The 18,168-nt window shown below is 45.3% G+C and overlaps 1 protein-coding gene across 7 annotated transcripts in view; it reads right to left on the bottom strand.

Moving 5' to 3' along the window:
* The window catches only part of CSMD2 (CUB and Sushi multiple domains 2), a 664,749-nt gene that overhangs the window by 343,473 nt on the left and 303,108 nt on the right, over positions 1-18,168 (bottom strand). For all 7 annotated transcript variants that reach the window (XM_054538082.2, XM_054538100.2, XM_054538088.1 and 4 more), the window contains exon 6: positions 590-702. In XM_054538082.2, the coding sequence (XP_054394057.1) occupies positions 590-702 (113 nt within the window). The remainder of the gene's footprint in view (positions 1-589; positions 703-18,168) is intronic.

The raw sequence follows: 18,168 nt of genomic DNA, 5'->3' as shown, positions 1-18,168 counted from the left end.
ACTAGACAGTTCTTCACAGATTTGAGCATCAAAGCTATCATGCTCCCTAAAGTGATTTTGGAATATATTCATGTTTTAGATAAAATGAAAAAGAGTAGAAATGTGGGCTGCAGAGGTCGGCAAAGGCTGGTGGTTAAGAGGGTGGGCTCTGGACTCAAAAGGCAGGAGTTCGGATGACCTTGGGAAATTGGCTTAACCTCTCTGAGCCTTAGCTTTCTTGTCCATAAAGTGAGGTGATGACCGTGTTTCCTTTGCAGGGTAATGATGAAGATTAAAGGAGATGGTACTTGTCAAGTGCCTAGCACTGTGCCTGGCTCTTAGCAGGCACCTGGTATTAACTATTATGATTAGCCTGGCATGTGAGGGGCAGTTCCAGCTACATAATTTGGGAAACATCCCTCCCTGGGGCAAAAGACAAGGGCAGATGCAGAGATGCAAATCTGCAGACCTCTGATCTGCAAATAGAAATGTACAAAGAAGGCAAGGATGCCTGACGCCACACCAGACCCAGTAGGGGGAGGCGATGAGCCCTCCAGGTGTCATCTCTGCTGCCCACTGAGGAAGCCAGACAGTCCTGGGACCTGCCTACCTTGGTATTGGGCACTGAATCCACGCTGCCGGTGGTTGCCATCCGATGTGAAGTGCAGTCGCAGCCAGTTCTTGCTGCTGATAACGGGGGCTGGGAGGCTAGCTCCAGTGAACCTGTGGGAACAGGAAGCAGATGGACTCAGGGACCAGAGCTGAGCAGTATAGGTGTATGAGCATTCAGGAGTTCCCCCACTTCCCTTGAGCGCCAGGGCCTCAGCCCAGCTCTGGAGCAGGAAGGGAAGGTGGTGTTGCCCCAGGCCCCTCCAGTACCTTAGGCCTGAGCAGCTTGAGATGGCTCCTCCAGGGCCTCATCCCACTGCTGGGTTTCCCTCAGCTGCTGGGAGGAGGCAACTGATCCTTCAGACCACAGCACCTCCTGCTTAAATTCCCTAAGCATTCCATCCTTTTTCGTTTTTCTAGTTCTTTGCCTTTTCTGCTTGGAATATATTCACCTGTAACCCTTTCTCCTGCCCATCTATGTCCCCCAAGATGACTTTGGGAAGCCCCTTAAGTATCACATCTGCAGTAAAGCGTTCCCTACTCCCCTTGGCTTTGGAGCACAGATTTGGGTTCTTATCCAGGTTTCACCAGTGTGACCTTGGACCTGTTACTTAACCTTTCTGAGAACAGGAGTAATACCAGCCCTAAGAGTTGGTGGGAATAAGTAAGAAATCTTATGCACAAAGAATCGAGGTGAGTATCTGGTGCATAATTTTCCTTTATCTTCCTCTGTGATGCCACAACATTTTATTCAAATTATAATTCAGTTATAGAAGTGTGTGTTTTCCTTAAGATAACTCCTCAAAGGGGGCAATGTGGCCTAGTAGTGAAGAAACCTGAGCTCTGGAGGGATCAGCTGTGTGATCTCAGGAAAACTACAGAAACCCTCTGAGACTTAGTGACCTTATCTAAAACATGGGGATCATAATGAACCCTCCCTCAAAAGATTGCAAGGATTAAATGAGATAATACACAAAAAAAGATCTCAGCACAGTCCCTGGCCATAACAAGCTGTCAGTAATGGCAGCTGCTGTTCCATTCTTCATCTTGATTTCCAGCTTCTAACACAATACTGGACACAAAGTAGGCATTTCAGGGTTCCAGCAGAAAACAGGTGTCACAGTTATATAAGAAGAGTCCCAGGAGTTTGAAGAATGACTCTTTTGCATAGGTCCTTATACCCTTTCCCTATACTCTTTCACAGAGGTCCTTATACCCTATGTGAAACAGTCATTCATCAAACTCTTGGAACTATAAAGGTGAGGGCTGACTATGGGGGAACTACCAGGGTGGGGCAGTATCCTGGGGCTGGCAACTGAGGGACTTGTTACCACTCCCAATCCTGGAGCAGAGAGAAAATAGTTATCTCCAAGCAGGGAGCTGCATGTAAGAAGACACCATATAGGACCCAGATCTTCTTTCACAATCTGGGGCTATAGCCAATTTGTGAAAAGCCCATCAAGAGGAGGCAAAGAATGAATACCCAGAACTCACTCTCTTCCTTCCCCTCCTCCAGTCTCCCACTGATTCTCCTGTGGATCTAGCCCAGCTGGAAGCCAGAGAGCAAGAGAGCATACTGATGCAGCCCCTTAGGTAAGTCTTCTCAGGCATGGAGCAAGGAGAAGGCAAGGGAGAGGATCTGGAGGTGCAAATGGAAGGCATCCAGCATAGTGGGTCTTCATAAATATGCATTAAACAAAAGAACTAACCAAGGAGCTTCACACTGAAGCAAAACTGAATTCTTACTATAATGAAAATGCTGACACACACCAAACTTCAGGAATATAACCCATACTGCTATGGTAAAAACTATTATAAAAACCAATTACTGTATTTTACCAGATCCCATTTAAAATAGTTTATTACAGACTGAGTCATTTAAGTTTTCTAAGGAGCTACAAACGTATTGTGGGGTTTTTTTTTTCTCCAGGCCAAATTCAATTCTATCTCAATAACAAAGCTTGGAGGCTATTTATATAAGGGAAGTAGAAGTAGGGAGAATTTACCTGAATAATTCAGGACCAAAAGCTCTTTATTGCAAAATGGAATGAGGGGAGGGTGCTAAGGTCTCAAGAGCAGGATGAGATTAATGATCAAGATTGTAGCAGGAAGTCAGTGAGACTTCCCCGGCCTGTGAGATCAGGAGAAGCCCTAAGGGGCATCTCTCACCTCCCATTTCTCCCACACCTTTACCCACTCCTAGAAATCCTGTTAATTGTTAATTTCCAAGGCTTAAACTCTCAGGGCCCTGTGTTGCCCATGCACCTTTACTCTGTTCTGCTCCTGCCTCCCTGGACATAAATGTTGGGCAGTTGAGAGTTTTCTTGGCATCTATCAAAGAATTGGGGGCTTACATGGCAGAATCATCTCACATCAGACTCTGCCATTGAGATGGTGTCATGCCTTGCTCGAAACTCTCCAAGGAAAGGAACCAGCTACCAATACCTGAAACATGGATGACTCTTAAAAGCATTATGTTGGGCCATCAAAGAAGATCTACTGAGAGTATATACTGAGTGACTCATTCATATGAAACTCTGCAAAAGAGTTTAGTGAGAGAGCAGATTAGTGGTTGTCAGAGCTGGGGGTGAGAGATAAAGGTTGGGGACTGCCTGGCTGGGAAAGAGTGCAAGGAACATTTGGGGGTGATGGAAATGTCTTACATCTCAAATGAGATGTTGATTAGATGAGATGTACACATTGGTCAAAGCTCCAAGGAACTGTACATTTAAAATAGGTAATTTACAGCCAGTCATAGTGGCTCATGCCTGTATTCCCAGGGTTTTGAGAGGCCAAGCAGGGAGGATTGCTTGAGCCTAGCAGTTGGAGACCAGCCTGGGCAAGACAGTGAGACCCCATTTTATTTACCTATTTACTTATATTTTGGATAGCATCTCCAAAATTTAAGTAAATAGGTAAATAAATTAAATGGTAATTTTATTTTATGTAAATTATATTATAATAGAGTTAGTGAAAAACAAATCAAAACAAAACAAATCTTCAATGGCTCTAATCCTCAGGGTAAAAGACCTTACTATATCCCACAAGGCCTTGAAAAAGCCACTGTGCCTTGACTTTTCCTGCCTCCTCCTCTTTATCCTTTATGCTGCAGCCACAGATGTCTCCTCGCTGTTCAAAACTGGCCAGGCCTGCTCCTGCCTCAGGGTCTTTGCAGTTGACATCCCCTCTGCCTGCTACACTGGCACTTCTCCCAGAACTCCACCTGGCTCAGCCCCTCGCTTCCTCCAAGGCTTTGAACAAATGTCACCTTCTCAGTGAAGCCTTCCCGGTCTGACTCCTGCCTTTCACCCTGAGTGTGTGTGCACACACACACACACACAGTTCTCCAGTCAAACAGAAGAGTTCATGTATTCAGGAATACACATTGTTCTTTTGTGCTTCTCTGCCTTTGCCCTTGATGCTGTTTATGCCTTTTCTCACTGCACCATCTGGCTGCACAGAGAGGTAAAGAAACTTGTTCATGGTCACACAGCTATTAAGTGGCAGAGGTGGGATTTAAATCCAGCCATCCCATCCAGAGCCTGTGCACTCAGCCACTGCATTACACTGACATGTACATGCAAGCATGAAGGAAGGCAGTGGAATCGCTTAGGCTGAATTCCATTCTGTTCCTCTTCTCCCCTTCCTGACTTCCCCCAGGATCCTCTTTAATTTTGCTCCCTCTTAGAATCATAATTAAAGGAGAGAAACACAAAGAGAGATTCTCCCTTTCAAACCTTTCTGTCCACATTAACTTCACTATGGGGGGCTTGGGGAATTCCAAGTTCGCCCAGAAAATTGCTATTGCAGTACAACATAAAATGTATTTAAGCAATTACACTCAATTTTTTTTCTTTTTGGTAAATTGACTTCTGTTAAATGGGGCTTCATTAATGGAATCTGGCTTGGGGAGAATTAAAAAAAAAAAATCACTCCCTGTAATGCATGTAGTTGATTACAGAAAAGTGGCTTTGAGCTCCTCTGCAGAAAGCTATGAGCCCTTCCCTTCATGAAGAAGAGCTCAGAGCAGATTTTGTGGGAAGCATTTCTTTTTAAGAAGCTTCTCATGCAGTCGGGATGCTGGGGAGCTGAGAGATACCCCCAGCAAGATGACAACAGTGACTGTGCAAGGAATTGCTGCCTAATTGTAAGTCGAGGGGGAGGAGTGTTAGGAGATCTTGGTTTAAATCTTAGCATCCCTGAAAACTGACGTCTTCAGGATAGCATTCATTCATGCAATCACCAAGCACATATTGTGTAAAAGGCACTGTGCTTACAAGTGAGGGCCACTCCCACTGTGGTTCCCTAGATATAGGGAGTCCCTGAAAAGCCTGTAATGTATACGATTCAGCTGCAATGCCTTCTTTTCTGTTCAGCCTCCATTCCCTCTCCATCAATAGTATCTGGCTTCTGTCCTCCCAGAGCACCTCCTGTGGGCATTATCTGTTAAGTAAGCTATGTGCATGGCCCTGGTCTGATTCAGAGTTGAAGCACTTCTGCATCCCAGTACTAAGCATAAACCATCCCTCCCCATCCCCAAGGCTGGCCTAGCAGAATGTGAAATATAGGAGGTCCTCACCACCTTATCCCCACTCCCAAGCCCTCTTCCCTTCCCACCTGTCACCTGCTTTCCTCCCTGATGAATGGAGAGGACACCAGGATACAATCAGAGAAACCCTTTTGAAAATGTCTTGGTCAGTGGTGGGCAAATAGTCCCAAGGCCCTTGTTTGAGGCTGATCCCTCCTCTGCCAAACCTAAGCCACCTCTCATTCCTGAAGCAAACCTTTAATGACTCAGCCTTGACACCCATTCTCATCAAAAAGCTTTCCAAAATCAGTTTCCTTTAGCTAAACTCCTAGGACTCGCTATGTCAAGATAAATTCTTTCCCCGAGACAGTCCCATGATGTTATATATTTTCCAGGAACTGAGTGAATGCCTGGGACAAATGGAAGTTTCTTTTGAATATGAACTGCTGGGCCTCATCTTTGAAAAGAGGCTCCTCAGCCTCCCAAGGCTTTCTTTCCCAGCAGTGCCTGCCCACCCTGGTTGTGTGGACAGCTTTGAAAGATCTGAGCCATCCTTTAAAGATTCAATTCCTGGCTACCTAGTATGTGTTTGGGGTTGGTTACTATGTTCTGAACAAACCAAAGCTTTCCCCCAGTCGTTTCTGCTCCTTAGTGCAACTGCTCCCCCTAATCTACACCATCCTCCTGGTCACCCAACCCAGGCAGCATCCTCAACTTCCCCCTCTCCTTCACCCCTATCGCCAATTGTGGCCAAGTCTTCTCCACTTCATGTCCTCATTGTTTCTCACCTGGACTACAGAGATGGGCTTCTGATTTGCCCTCTGCCTCTGATCGATCTTCTATACTTTGTGGGGAAATTTGATCAAATCCCTGCATTGCTGGAAAGCCAGCAGCAATGGTTGAACCCACTGGCTCCAGAATAAAGTCCAAGCTTTTTAATGTCTTTCCTCTTTAATGACACACATTTTGAGATCCAGCTACACAGAATGGCTTGTACATCCTGGAATGTGACTAGTACTTTCGCGTCTCCAGGCCTTTGCACATGCTATTCCCTCTACCTGGAATGCCCTTTTCCTGTTGCCCCACCTGGCTACTTGGGAAAATATCACTGATCCTATAAACCTAACTAAATATTTCCTTTCCTCTATCTCTCCCTCTCCCTGCCCCCAGTGGACATGGCCCTGCCATGATCCTGGGCATACCAAATTGTACTCATCTTTTGAGTTGACCATCTCTTCAATTAGCAGGCAAGCTCCATGGGAGCTGGAATAAAATCTTCTTTTTGTCTCAGTATCTCTGGTGCACAGCACAGTGCCTGGCACACAGAACAAATACATTTCATAGAACAGGGGTTGGCAAACTATAGCTTGCTGCCTGTCTTTGTAAATATAGTTTTACCAGATTGCAACCATGCCCATTCATTCATTTACATATTGTCTGTGGCTGCTTCCACATTGCAATGACAGAGTAAAGGAGTCGTGAACATGACGGCTTGCAAAGACCAAAATATTTATTTTCTGGCTTCTTACAGAAAAAAAAGTTTGCTAATTCCTACCATAGAAGCCTCACAGATGATGTAGTTGGTTGGTAAATAAAAATTTAATTTCTAAGTAGGGAATCACAAAAAAGGACACAGATGTAGCTTCAACATTTCATTAGAATGTAAAACACTTAAACATACATTTATCTGCCAATCAGTTTAATGCAGGACCAAGGCCTTCCCTTTGATCATGGGTTTGTTCTCCACATTGTCTATCTTATATAAACTACAACCACAATGCATCATTCACCATTTCAAATGTTGCTACAGATCGTCCAGCCAACAAATATTTCTTGAGCACCTACTATGTGCCAGAAATGGACACCCATTCTCATCAAGGTGCTAAGGATGCTTTGTCCCATCCCCCTCCCCTCATGTAATTTACCCAGTGGGGTACAGTTGTCTCATTCACTCACACCTAATATTTAGTAAGCAATTCTTTTAAGAGACTCTCCTTCATGGAATCATTCCAAAGCATTCAATTTAGTTTCCATAGATGCAACTATATTTCCTTTCACACTCATATTTCATCAGTTTATGTGATGTTTAATTTAAATCACATAATTACAATAACAAGTATGACTGGCACTGAGAGACTTGGCAACAAACCCAACTGAATCTCAGAAAGTGCAAGACTCAGCTGATGGGAGCAGAAATGCACAGGCATTGAGGGTGGGGGTGGGAGACGGCCTGTTGGCAGCAGGTGCTGGGGGTGCCATGGGCACCAGTCAGGAAGATCTACTGAGGCCATGGGAGTGCTGGGTAGTCCAGCTGGCTTCTTTCGGGGTGGGTTAAGAACACTTTTATTGGACATGCTTTGTGAATGAATGAATAAATGAACAAACAGCAGTAGCTTACTTTCAGTGGTGGGATATCGAATTACATCCCCTCTGCTATCAGGAGAGTGGGAACCAGCTAATCTTAAAATCTGAGATTTGAGAAGGACTTCAAAGGTCTTCCAGGTCTAATGCCCAGCTATATATGAATCTCAACCACAGCATTCTTGAAAAACGGTCAGTTATGATCTATTTTGAATGTTCCCAACAATTAAGAATTTACCTTCTTGCCAAATTCTCTCTCCCAATCTTGACCCATCCCCACTCTTTTCTTAGCTACTTCCTACTCATCCTGCAGGTGTATCAGCCCCTGGCTCAGGAAACCTGTCCTTTGTTTCTAAGTCTGGTTTACTTCTCCTTTGTCCCCTCTGGGCACCCTGCACTTTCTCCACCATAGTGCTTCTCTCACCATGCATTGCTGAACTATGAGCTCCCTGAAGACAGGAGCTGTTTCTTTCTTGTTCACAGTCGTTTCTTTGGTACCTTGGAGAGTGCTTGACACAAAGAAAGGGCTCAGTAAATATCACTCAGTGGAAGAAGGGATGATTGGCCGAATGAATGAATGAATGAGATCCTGCTGGTGAAAGCAGAGGTTACATGTGGGGAAAAGCAAGAAATAGGCAGTGAGCAGGTGAGCCAGGGAATAGGAGGGAGGGCCTCCAGTGCCATGCGGGCTTCACCCGGGTTTCCCATGGCACTGCCCACTCCTGTCAAGACATGCTTCCCCACTCCTAGTTCCTCAGCTCTGGCTGTGCCCCACTACCTGCTTCACCTAGCAGCTGCTGGTACCTTCCTGGGGATTCTTCTCATGCTGACCTATCCCCAAAGCAGCAACAGTGGAGTCTGCTAATCAATGTGGGCAAATGTTCCCCTTTCCCCAGAAGCAACTCAATAAACTCAAAAAATTATCAGAACTCTTTCCTGCTTAGCTAATTGTTAGCTCCAGGGAACCCACAGAAACCACATCAGGTAAATGTTTTTCCTCCAGATGCATGGCTCTCTGGAGGACATATGTCTGAAGCTGGGAGTGCTGAGGGACAGGGAGCCTGGCTGTGTTTGTTTGTTGGGATGAGGGCTTCCTCACCAACATGCTGGGTCTTGTGTATTGGGTGGTGGCATATTGCGAAGGTCTAGGTGTGGTTTTGTGTGTCAGTTTCCTTCCATTGCTAGCTCAGCTGCTCAGCTGGCAGAGCTGATGGGTAAGGTGTTTCCTGCCTCTATAGAGAGGATCTTCCCATCGTGCTGAAGTGACAGAACAGGGTTGGGTCTGAAGATCAGAACTGGTGCTGATGCCAAGCTCTGGGTGAGGAGGCTTGTGGGTGGATCCCTAGCAGCTCTTCTGAGTTGCCCACTCCATCCTTTACTGTCTCCAGGTCTAAATCAGGCAGTTCTACTCCCTTATGAAGACTAGAAGCCTTTGAAGATCAGTCTCCTTCCCTCAACCCACAGCTCCTGACAGGGGTAGCCATGTACATCATATGACCCATAGGCTACAGCTGATTGGATCCTGGTGGTCATGTGTCTCAAGCTGGGCCAATGAGCTGATGGAACTTCTATCAGGAAGGTAGGTCCCTATGGCCCCCATTTGAGGTTTGGATGGAGAGAAGGGCTGAGTACTCACTTTAATGAGGAGAAGACCCCACAGGCTTGGCTTTCCCAGGGGAGATTTTGGAAATGGTGTCCTAGCATCATTTCTTCCACTTCTGTTGCTGCCTCCCCAACTTGCCCTTATTACTTTTATATGATGTCCTGAACCTTGAACATTTATCCTCCAGGAGCCAGTCTGACTGGACAGAATTGAAGAGCAGTCTCCACTCTGACCAGCTGCTGAGGCTTTAGCTGGCTGTCTGTCCCCTGTCCCCAGCCCAAGTCTCTATTATACGTTAGATCTGAGATCTGGGAAAGCAGTCCTGAGGACTGGCAGCCTCCATGCTCTAGGATGTTAAAGCCTATCCCCATCAAGCTTGGCCCAGAAACAGGGTGCAGGCCTCAAGAGCGTGGTGACTACAGCATATTCACACTCAACTCTACTCAGCCCTCTTCTTCTTCCTGACTGGAGTCTCTGCCTAAGTGAAGATGACACCTATCTGGCTCATCACCTGTCTTGTTCCTCACAGAGGCAATAGGTTTAACAAGGTTAAGGGTTAAGGGCCAGGCCTTCGGAACCAGACAGTGCTATATTTGAATCTGCGTTCTACTATTTCCTAGTTGTGTGAACATGGGCATGTGACATAACTTCTCTGAGCCTCAGTTTCCTCATCTGTGCAATGGGATTCCTCTGAGCAGCAGTGCTCATGTGTATAATGTGTCCAAGTCTGTGCCTGCATACAGTAGGTGCCTCATAAATGTGAGCTATTTTCCCCCTGCCTTGCTGGGGTTTGAGAAGAGGGTGTGGGATCTTACCAATGCCTTGAACCCTACCCTTCAGAGTAGACCGCAGAGCAGCCTGGCTTAGTTTTCTCCAGGGAAATGAGGCACCTGCATCTACTCTGGTGATAGAGCAGTGCAGGGGTAGAAGGACAGGGCACTCTGTGGTACCCAGACCAGCCAGTACACCTGGCCATCACCTTCCCTCTTTCTCTGGGGAACCCCAGCCTGGCCTCCACTAGCTCCTGCTTTCCCAGCCTTGCCCACTTTCCACCTGTCACTGGCAGACATGACTTGGAGAAGGAACCTGCTTCCTGCCATAGAGGGTGGCACCGCTTGCCTTGCAGAAGCCTCCGCTGCTTGTAATTAGTACTATTTCTCACCCAGAGGGACTGTTGTAAATGGCTTCTTGAGGAGCTGCCCACATCAGTGTGTGCCTGCCACTTAACTGCCACTCTGAGTTTGAGCATCATGGATGTCCCTTCCCCTGTTAGGAGGCAGCTAGTGGGCCCTGCCAGAGATCAGCAGCTCTGATGTCCAGAAGAATGAGTGAGCTGCCCAACAGCTGGAGGATGGGTGGGCTAAACATCTCACACACACTAAGGCTAGTGAGCAAGTGGTCCTAGAGTCCCATGGAGCTGAGTTCTAATCCTGCCTTCATTGTCTGCTGGCCATGTGACCTTGGAGAGGTGGCTTCACTTCTCAGAGCCCTTCTTTCCCCAGTTTATATCTCATAGTGCGATTGTGAGTGACGCTCACAAAGTTCCCTCTAAGGCCTCAAGACACGACATCTACAATTCTTGGCCCTGCCATATCTCTGTACAGCAAGGTAGACTCATAGGCAAAGGGAATAATATTTACTGAGTAGAAACTAATTTGGGGTAGAGACTTAGCATGCGGGCCCTAGAAGGAGACTGCCTGGGTTCAAGTATCATCAGCTCTAAACTTACTGTCTCACTTTGGGCAAGTAACTGACCTGCGTTAGGCCTCAGTTTCCCCATCTATATAGTAAGGATAATAACAGCACCCACTTCATTGAGTTGTTAAAAGGTTTAAGTGAGGTGATGCATATAAAAGGTGCCTGGCACATAGCATGTGCCCAAAAAGCATCAAAAATGGGGGAGAGAAGAATTCCTCTCTTCTTGTATTGCTTGCTGCTGTCCACCTGGGTTGATGCCTTATACTTTGGCTTTCAGATGGGAGAAATCCAGATCACATCCACCTACAGAAGAAATGATTGGCTGCTATGGATTGTAGCTAAACCATAGGAAGAGTAGAGTTGTAGCTGGCTCCAGGGATGGCCAGAACCAAGAACTCAGATGCTACAAAGGCCCTCTCTCGGTGCCCCATCTCTGTTGTGCTCTGCCTGCTGGCATCATTCTCTCTATTGCAAATGGCGGCTGCTTGAGGCTGGAGCCATGACCACCCTTAGTAGCTGTGTGATTCACTCTCTCACCTTCACCACTAGAGAGAAGATGACAATCTCTTCCCATGACTCTAATTAGAAAAAGCCCATCAGAGGCCTCTGATTAGTTTAGTTGGGGAATGTGCCCATTCCTGGGGCCAAGGAGGTAGCCTCCACTAGAACCCCATGACTAGTTTGGGGACAATTCTCCAAAAGAAGGAATGTGCTCAAAAGAAGGGAGGAGTGCTAGGCAGACAAAACAAAAGATGTCTACTGTGGATGAAAGAGAAGTAGGTGGACTGAATAATCAGGGCCACTCTCCTATGCTATAAAGGAGTAGGTTTTTAAAGACCTGTGAGGAGTATCCATAGATCACTGTGTGAGTTATCAACCCAGAGTTGGTCTTGTTCTAGATCTGTCCCGTATCCTTTCATAGGTAGCCAGGCATCCCCCCAACCAGGCTGATCCCATTCTGTGTCTAATCATCAGACCACTGCCTGCCCAACTGTCCACTAGTCCATTGGGCTGGGTGCTGACACCTCATCTGGCTTTGGCAAGCCTCTGCCCTTGGGAGTAGATGCAGGCTCCATGCTTATCTTCAGATGCTGGTGAAATTCTATGGGTCATCCAAGTCAGTTGACCTCCTGGACTTAGAACATCCCATGACCTAGAGATAAGTTGACTAGATCTATCCAGAATGAGGATCAACCCAGATTAGAAAAGACTCACCTGAATCTTTTTAAACATTGAGATTTAGACAACTTTTTCTCCTTCCTTCTTTCCTCCTCCTGAAATACTTGGTGTTGTTCCTTCCCAGTTGCTTCCTTACCCTAACCCCAGCCAAGGGAGATCCTAGACTACCAGTAGAGGCTAAACATATGAGCCAAGGGGTCAAACAAGCTTGAGTTTGAAGCCTGGCTCTGCCACTTATTGCTGTGTGGCCTTGGATAAATTAATCTCTGTTTTCACACTTTCAGGCTTCCAGAGACGATGTGCCCAAAGTATGATCATAGGCATGGGCAAGGACTTCATGCCTAAAACACCAAAAGCAATGGCAACAAAAGCCAAAATTGACAAATGGGAGCTAATTAAACTAAAGAGCTTCTGCACAGCAAAAGAAACTACCATCAGAGTGAACAGGCAACCTACAGAACGGGAGAAAATTTTCGCAATCTACTCATCTGAGAAAGGGCTAATATCCAGAATCTACAATGAACTCAAACAAGTTTACAAGAAAAAAACAAACAACCCCATCAATAAGTGGGTGAAGGATATGAACAGACACTTCTCAAAAGAAGACATTTATGCAGCCAAAAAACACATGAAAAAATGCTCATCATCACTGGCCATCAGAGAAATGCAAATCAAAACCACAATGAGATACCATCTCACACCAGTTAGAATGGCAATCATTAAAAAGTCAGGAAACAACAGGTGCTGGAGAGGATGTGGAGAAATAGGAACACTTTTACACTGTTGGTGGGACTGTAAACTAGTTCAACCATTGTGGAAGTCGGTGTAGCGATTCCTCAGGGATCTAGGACTAGAAATACCATTTGACCCAGCCATCCCATTACTGGGTATATACCCAAAGGACTATAAATCATGCTGCTATAAAGACACATGCACGCATATGTTTATTGCGGCACTACTCACAATAGCAAAGACTGGGAACCAACCCAGATGTCCAACAATGATAGACTGGATTAAGAAAATGTGGCACATATACACCATGGAATACTATGCAGCCATAAAAAATGATGACTTCATGTCCTTTGTAGGGACATGGATGAAACTGGAAATCATCATTCTCAGTAAACTATTGCAAGAACAAAAAACCAAACCGCATATTCTCACTCATTGAACAATGAGAACACATGGACACAGGAAGGGGAACATCACACTCTGGGAACTGTTGTGGGGTGGGGGGAGGGGGGAGGGATAGCATTAGGAGATATACCTAATGCTAGATGACGAGTTAATGGGTGCAGCACACCAGCATGGCACATGTATACATATGTAACTAACCTGCACATTGTGCACATGTACCCTAAAACTGAAAGTATAATAATAATAAAAAAAAAAAATTGTGCTCACATCTGATTGATTAACAGTTCCTGGCACGAGGTCAGTGCCAAAGAGCCTTGGACTGACTGCTTATGGCCTGGCCTCCCTATCTGGTTTCTTGTTACGTAGCGATCCAAGTGAATTCAGATGATTCCCTGGACTACCACCCTCCTTCCTGGGACACATCCATCCCTCAAACACTGTTCATCACTGGCCATCAAAGCAGCAGCCACACTGCTCCAGCAACTCAACAGCTATTTATTGAGATGGGTGTGTGAGTACATGAATGAGTGAATGAACTGAAAGAACATAAGAGTGAATTAACTGGTAAGTGAATGAGTGAATTAGTGACTTCATGAGTCAGCAAGTGAGTGAAGAAGAGTGTGCAGGATTGAATATATCATGTTCTCCTCCCTCAACAAATTGAATATGCCGTGGTGCAAAACTTTCACCTTCAAATGTGTCTTCTGCATTAACACAAGCAGGGGTTAAGAATGGCAGAGGAAAAGTTACAGACCAGCAGCCAGAGGAGAAAGATACTGTGCTAGTTTCCTATTGCTGCCTTAACAAATAACTGTACATTTAGGAGCTTAAAGAACACAAATTTATTGTGTTATAATTCTGGAGGTTAGAAGTCCAAAATGGGTTTCAGCAGGCCAAGATCAAGGTGTGGGGGGGGGGGGTGCTGAGCCCCTCTAGTGGCACTAGGGGACAATCCTTTTGCTTGCCTTTTCCAGCTGCTAGTAGCCACCTGCATTTCTTGGCTTGTGGCTTCTTTCCCTTGTCTTCAATACCAGCAGTGTAGCATCTTCAAATCTCTCCACTTCTGATCTTCTGCTTCTCTCATCACATCTCCTCTGACTGTGACACTCCTGCCTTCCTCTTACAAAGGCCATGTGATTCTATCAGGTCCACCTGATAATCCAGGATCATCTCCCTAGCTCTAAATCCTTAGAGTAATCTTATCTACAAAGTCCCTTTTGCCAAGTAAGGAACAAATTCACAGGTTTCAGGGCTTATGACGCCAGCATCTTTGGAGAGGCATTCTTCTGCCACTTGCAGATGCCTTGTTCAGAGGGTAAATGCAACCAGTGAGTCCCACTCCACAGAGGAAGGGGCAGGAGGAGGATGAAGGAAGTTTCAAAGCATTTGACAAATACATGCTTATGCCAGGTATGTTTGCTGTTGTTGCTGTGGCCTGAGCACTGAGGGTTTTGGAAAGCTTAGGTGATTCCATCATGCTCCAAAATTTGAGAGATACTTTGACAGAGATATGCTGAGAGCATATGCTGCTGTAATTGAGGGTAAAATCTGGCCCTGTGATTCCTGGAGATGATGGATCAAGAGCAGGGTGTCTTTACCCTGGCTGTACATTGCTATCAACTGGAAATATTTTTCTTTAAAAAAATGTTATTTTGAAATAAGAGTGCAAAGATCGTACAGAAATGTCCTGTATACCCTTCACCCTGATTCCCTAATGTGGGCATCTTACATAACCCCGGGTCATGCATAAAAACTAAGAAATCAGCAATGGTTCAGTACTATTAACTAAATGAAACATTTTATTCAGATTTTCCCAGATTTCCACCAATGACCCACTTTTTTTCTGTCACAGGATTCAGTTTCTCATTGCATTTGTCCTGTCTTCTTGGTTTCTTCCAATCTGCATCAGTTTCTTAGCCTTGCCCTGGTTTTTTAAAATCCTGACATTATTGAAAGGTACTGATCAGGTATTTGGTAGAATGTTCTTTATTTCAGTTTGTCTAATGTTTTTTCATAGACCTTGGCTATGGATTTTTGGGAAGAATATCATGGGGGTGAGATGCTGTTATTATAGCATCACAGAAAGGGGTTCTGTGATCTCAACATGACCGTTATTGATGATGCTTACTCTGATCACTTGGTTAAAGTACTGTCTGCCAGAGTTCCCCACTGTAAAGTTACTATTTGTCCCTTTCCATGTTCTATTCATTAGTAGTGGGTGGCTAAGTCCAGCCCACACTGGAGAGGGGGAGTGCCATCTGTTTTTATTCCTATCATTTCAATTTGTTTAATCCTCATGGCTTTACTATCACCTCACTACTTTTTAGAGATATGGTTGTACTGAGCTAGACTTGCCCAAAGTTCCTCAGCTAGTAAATGGCAAAGCTAGAATTTGAACTTATATGTGTCTGGCTTAAAAGGCCATGTTCTTTCCACTTCATGTCACTGCCACCAAGTAAAGAGGATCTCACAGTCTCCAAGGTGGAAGCTCCCTCTCAGCTTGTCTGGACAGTGGTTTTCAAATCCATTCTTGGAGTGTGACCCATTAGTGGGTCATGAGGTCAGTCTGTGGGTGGGATTTTAAATAACAACATAAAGTAAAGGTGACTATAACAGAGTACCTCTGTTATAAGAGTACATCACACAAGCAGAAATTTTTTATCTCTATATCTTCTCTGTGCTTTGCTACCTTCATCTGAATTCACTTATCCTTGTATGGAGATAAAAATAGCCCTCCCATAGGCTTGTTATGAGGATTGAATGGAATGATGTACATAAAGTGCTTAGAAGAGAGACTGGCTCATATTAAGCATTATATAAATATTAAGTATGTATGTATGTAAATGAGTCATGATGTAAAATGTATTTCTTATTGCAGCCTGCAATCAAGATGTTTGAAAATACTGAACTCATATCTGTAGACGAGGAGTTGGCAGATTTATGACCCCCAGCTTGCAGCCTATTTTTTAAAAATAAGGTTTTATTGGAACACAGCCACACTCATTGGTTTAGGTATTTTCTATGGTTACTTTCGAGGTATAGTGGCAGAGCTGGGTACTTGCAACAGAAACCCTGTGGTTCACCAAGCCTATTATATTTACTATCTGGCCCTCTAGACGAATGCTCCTGCCTGGAGGTCATCTCATAATCTAGGGAATATTGGACACCTCTTCCTGGGCATGTGGTCTGGTCATGCCATTGTCCTTGCAGGCATGCTTGCTCTAGGCTGTGTGACTGCCAGGCACTTGGATCTCCAGAAGCTCATTACTCTTCTCTATTAAACTGATGCCTACATGGTGAAAGGCTAAAACCGTGGTACTTTGGTCAGGGTCCCAGAAGGAAACAGATGGCCACTCAAATTAAAATAACTGTTGACGGCAGAGCGTGGGAAAGTAGCAGAGACCTCAGAGGCTCATAAAAGTAGAGTTTTACCACCCTAGGCAGGAGGAGATAAAGAGAGGGGGCAATGCCTGTATTGGAAGGAGAGAGTCATTTAGAAAGGACACCTTATGAGGACCAGTGACCTTCAGTCCAGGGACACAGAACCAGCTCCAAGTGACCCTGGGGTGGGGATCCAGGAGAATAAATGCCTTGACCTAACTTTCCTCCATCTCTGATCTCCTGTGGGGGGCCCCATTGACCAAAGTGAGACGGAAACCAGAGGATATGGGATCCATTGATGTGGCTCATACAGACCAGCTTCCCAGGCCAGAGAAGGTTGAAAAGAGAAGGTTGGAGAAGGCTGGAAAGGGGATCTGGAAGGGCAACTCTTAGATACCCAGCACACAGCATTGATTTAGGAAGCCAGATTTATTTACCTTTCCTAAGCTCCCCTAAACAAGGACTTCCCCTGCTTCATCCTCCAAGTTGGAACTTTGACAACACCAAAAGGTTGACATAGATTTCCCTTTCACTGCCTTTTCTTCTTAAATCTGCTAGCTTCCCGATAGCTATTGTGGGTTAATCTTCCTGGATCTTATCATGAGAGGGATGGAAGGTTATAAACAGAGGCACAGATAAGCTACTGTGTGTGTGTCTGTGTGTCTGTGTGTGTGTGTGTGTGTGTGTGTCTGAGCCTGAGCAGAGTCTGATTAATATGTGGACTTTCATTAAAGTTCTTCCTCATGTCCTATCTTTTGATCTCAGAAAGGAGCTGTGTCCCATTCATCTATGCAGCCCTGCTCATGTCCAAAAAATGTGTGAGTCAACCTCTGGCCCCTTGGGAGAAAGAGCCAGGGGGAAAAAGGCTACCTAGGCTGAGAAGTGTCCCCAGAGTAATCTGTTCCTTTGCCAGACCCCCTACTAGCCCAGACTTCCTTGATGGCACCTGATATCTTATAGGCCCCCAAATCCTGCCACACAACTACAGCTTGTCCCCTGGAGGGGCTTCCCTGGCCAGTCCAGAATGCTCAATTTATGAGAGATCATTGGCTCACAGGGAGGAAGGGGATGGCTTAGGTAGGCCAGCCACCTTGCAGCAGAGCTGGGGCAAGAATTCAGGATTGGAGACTGTTATTAGTTTCCATCTTTCTTTTACAGAAGATGAACATTGAAGTTTTGGAACCCTGGGAATGAACCTGGAAAAATTCAAAATATGGTCTAGTCTTAGGCAAGTTTCCTTGTCCGGCTCAGCTGCTGAGACCACGTATCTGGACCCTCAGTGCCCTGGCAACAGCTCTGTGCAGGCAGGATGAAGCACAGGCTTAGATCAAGCAATCAGCAGTCAAAATCCACACTCTCACCTGTGAGTGGCTGTTCAACCTTAAACATGTTACTTTTTATGTTAATGAAACTCAGTTTTCTAGTCCTATAAATTTGGGGCTATCATCAACCATTAAGTGATATTAAACCCAGTGCCACATAGGCAAGTACCTAGCAGTGTCCAAAGGCCCCCAAAATAACACTTTTTCATCTTTTCTCTTCCCTCCAACTGAAAGACTAGTGGAATATCCGCAATTACTTTGACCAAAAGCCAGAAGCCGGCCAGTTTTAGTGTAGCTGTTACAGCTTTGTGTTCTAAACCTAAGAAATGGGGACCCCTCACATGAGAGTGGGGAGGCTTCTGGATGTGCTA

This window comes from Pongo abelii, chromosome 1 (assembly GCF_028885655.2).
Source record: "Pongo abelii isolate AG06213 chromosome 1, NHGRI_mPonAbe1-v2.0_pri, whole genome shotgun sequence".
Classification (NCBI taxonomy): Eukaryota; Metazoa; Chordata; class Mammalia; order Primates; family Hominidae; genus Pongo; species Pongo abelii.
The sequence above is the reverse complement of the archived record's forward strand: the minus strand, read 5'-3'. Positions and strand labels throughout refer to the sequence as shown.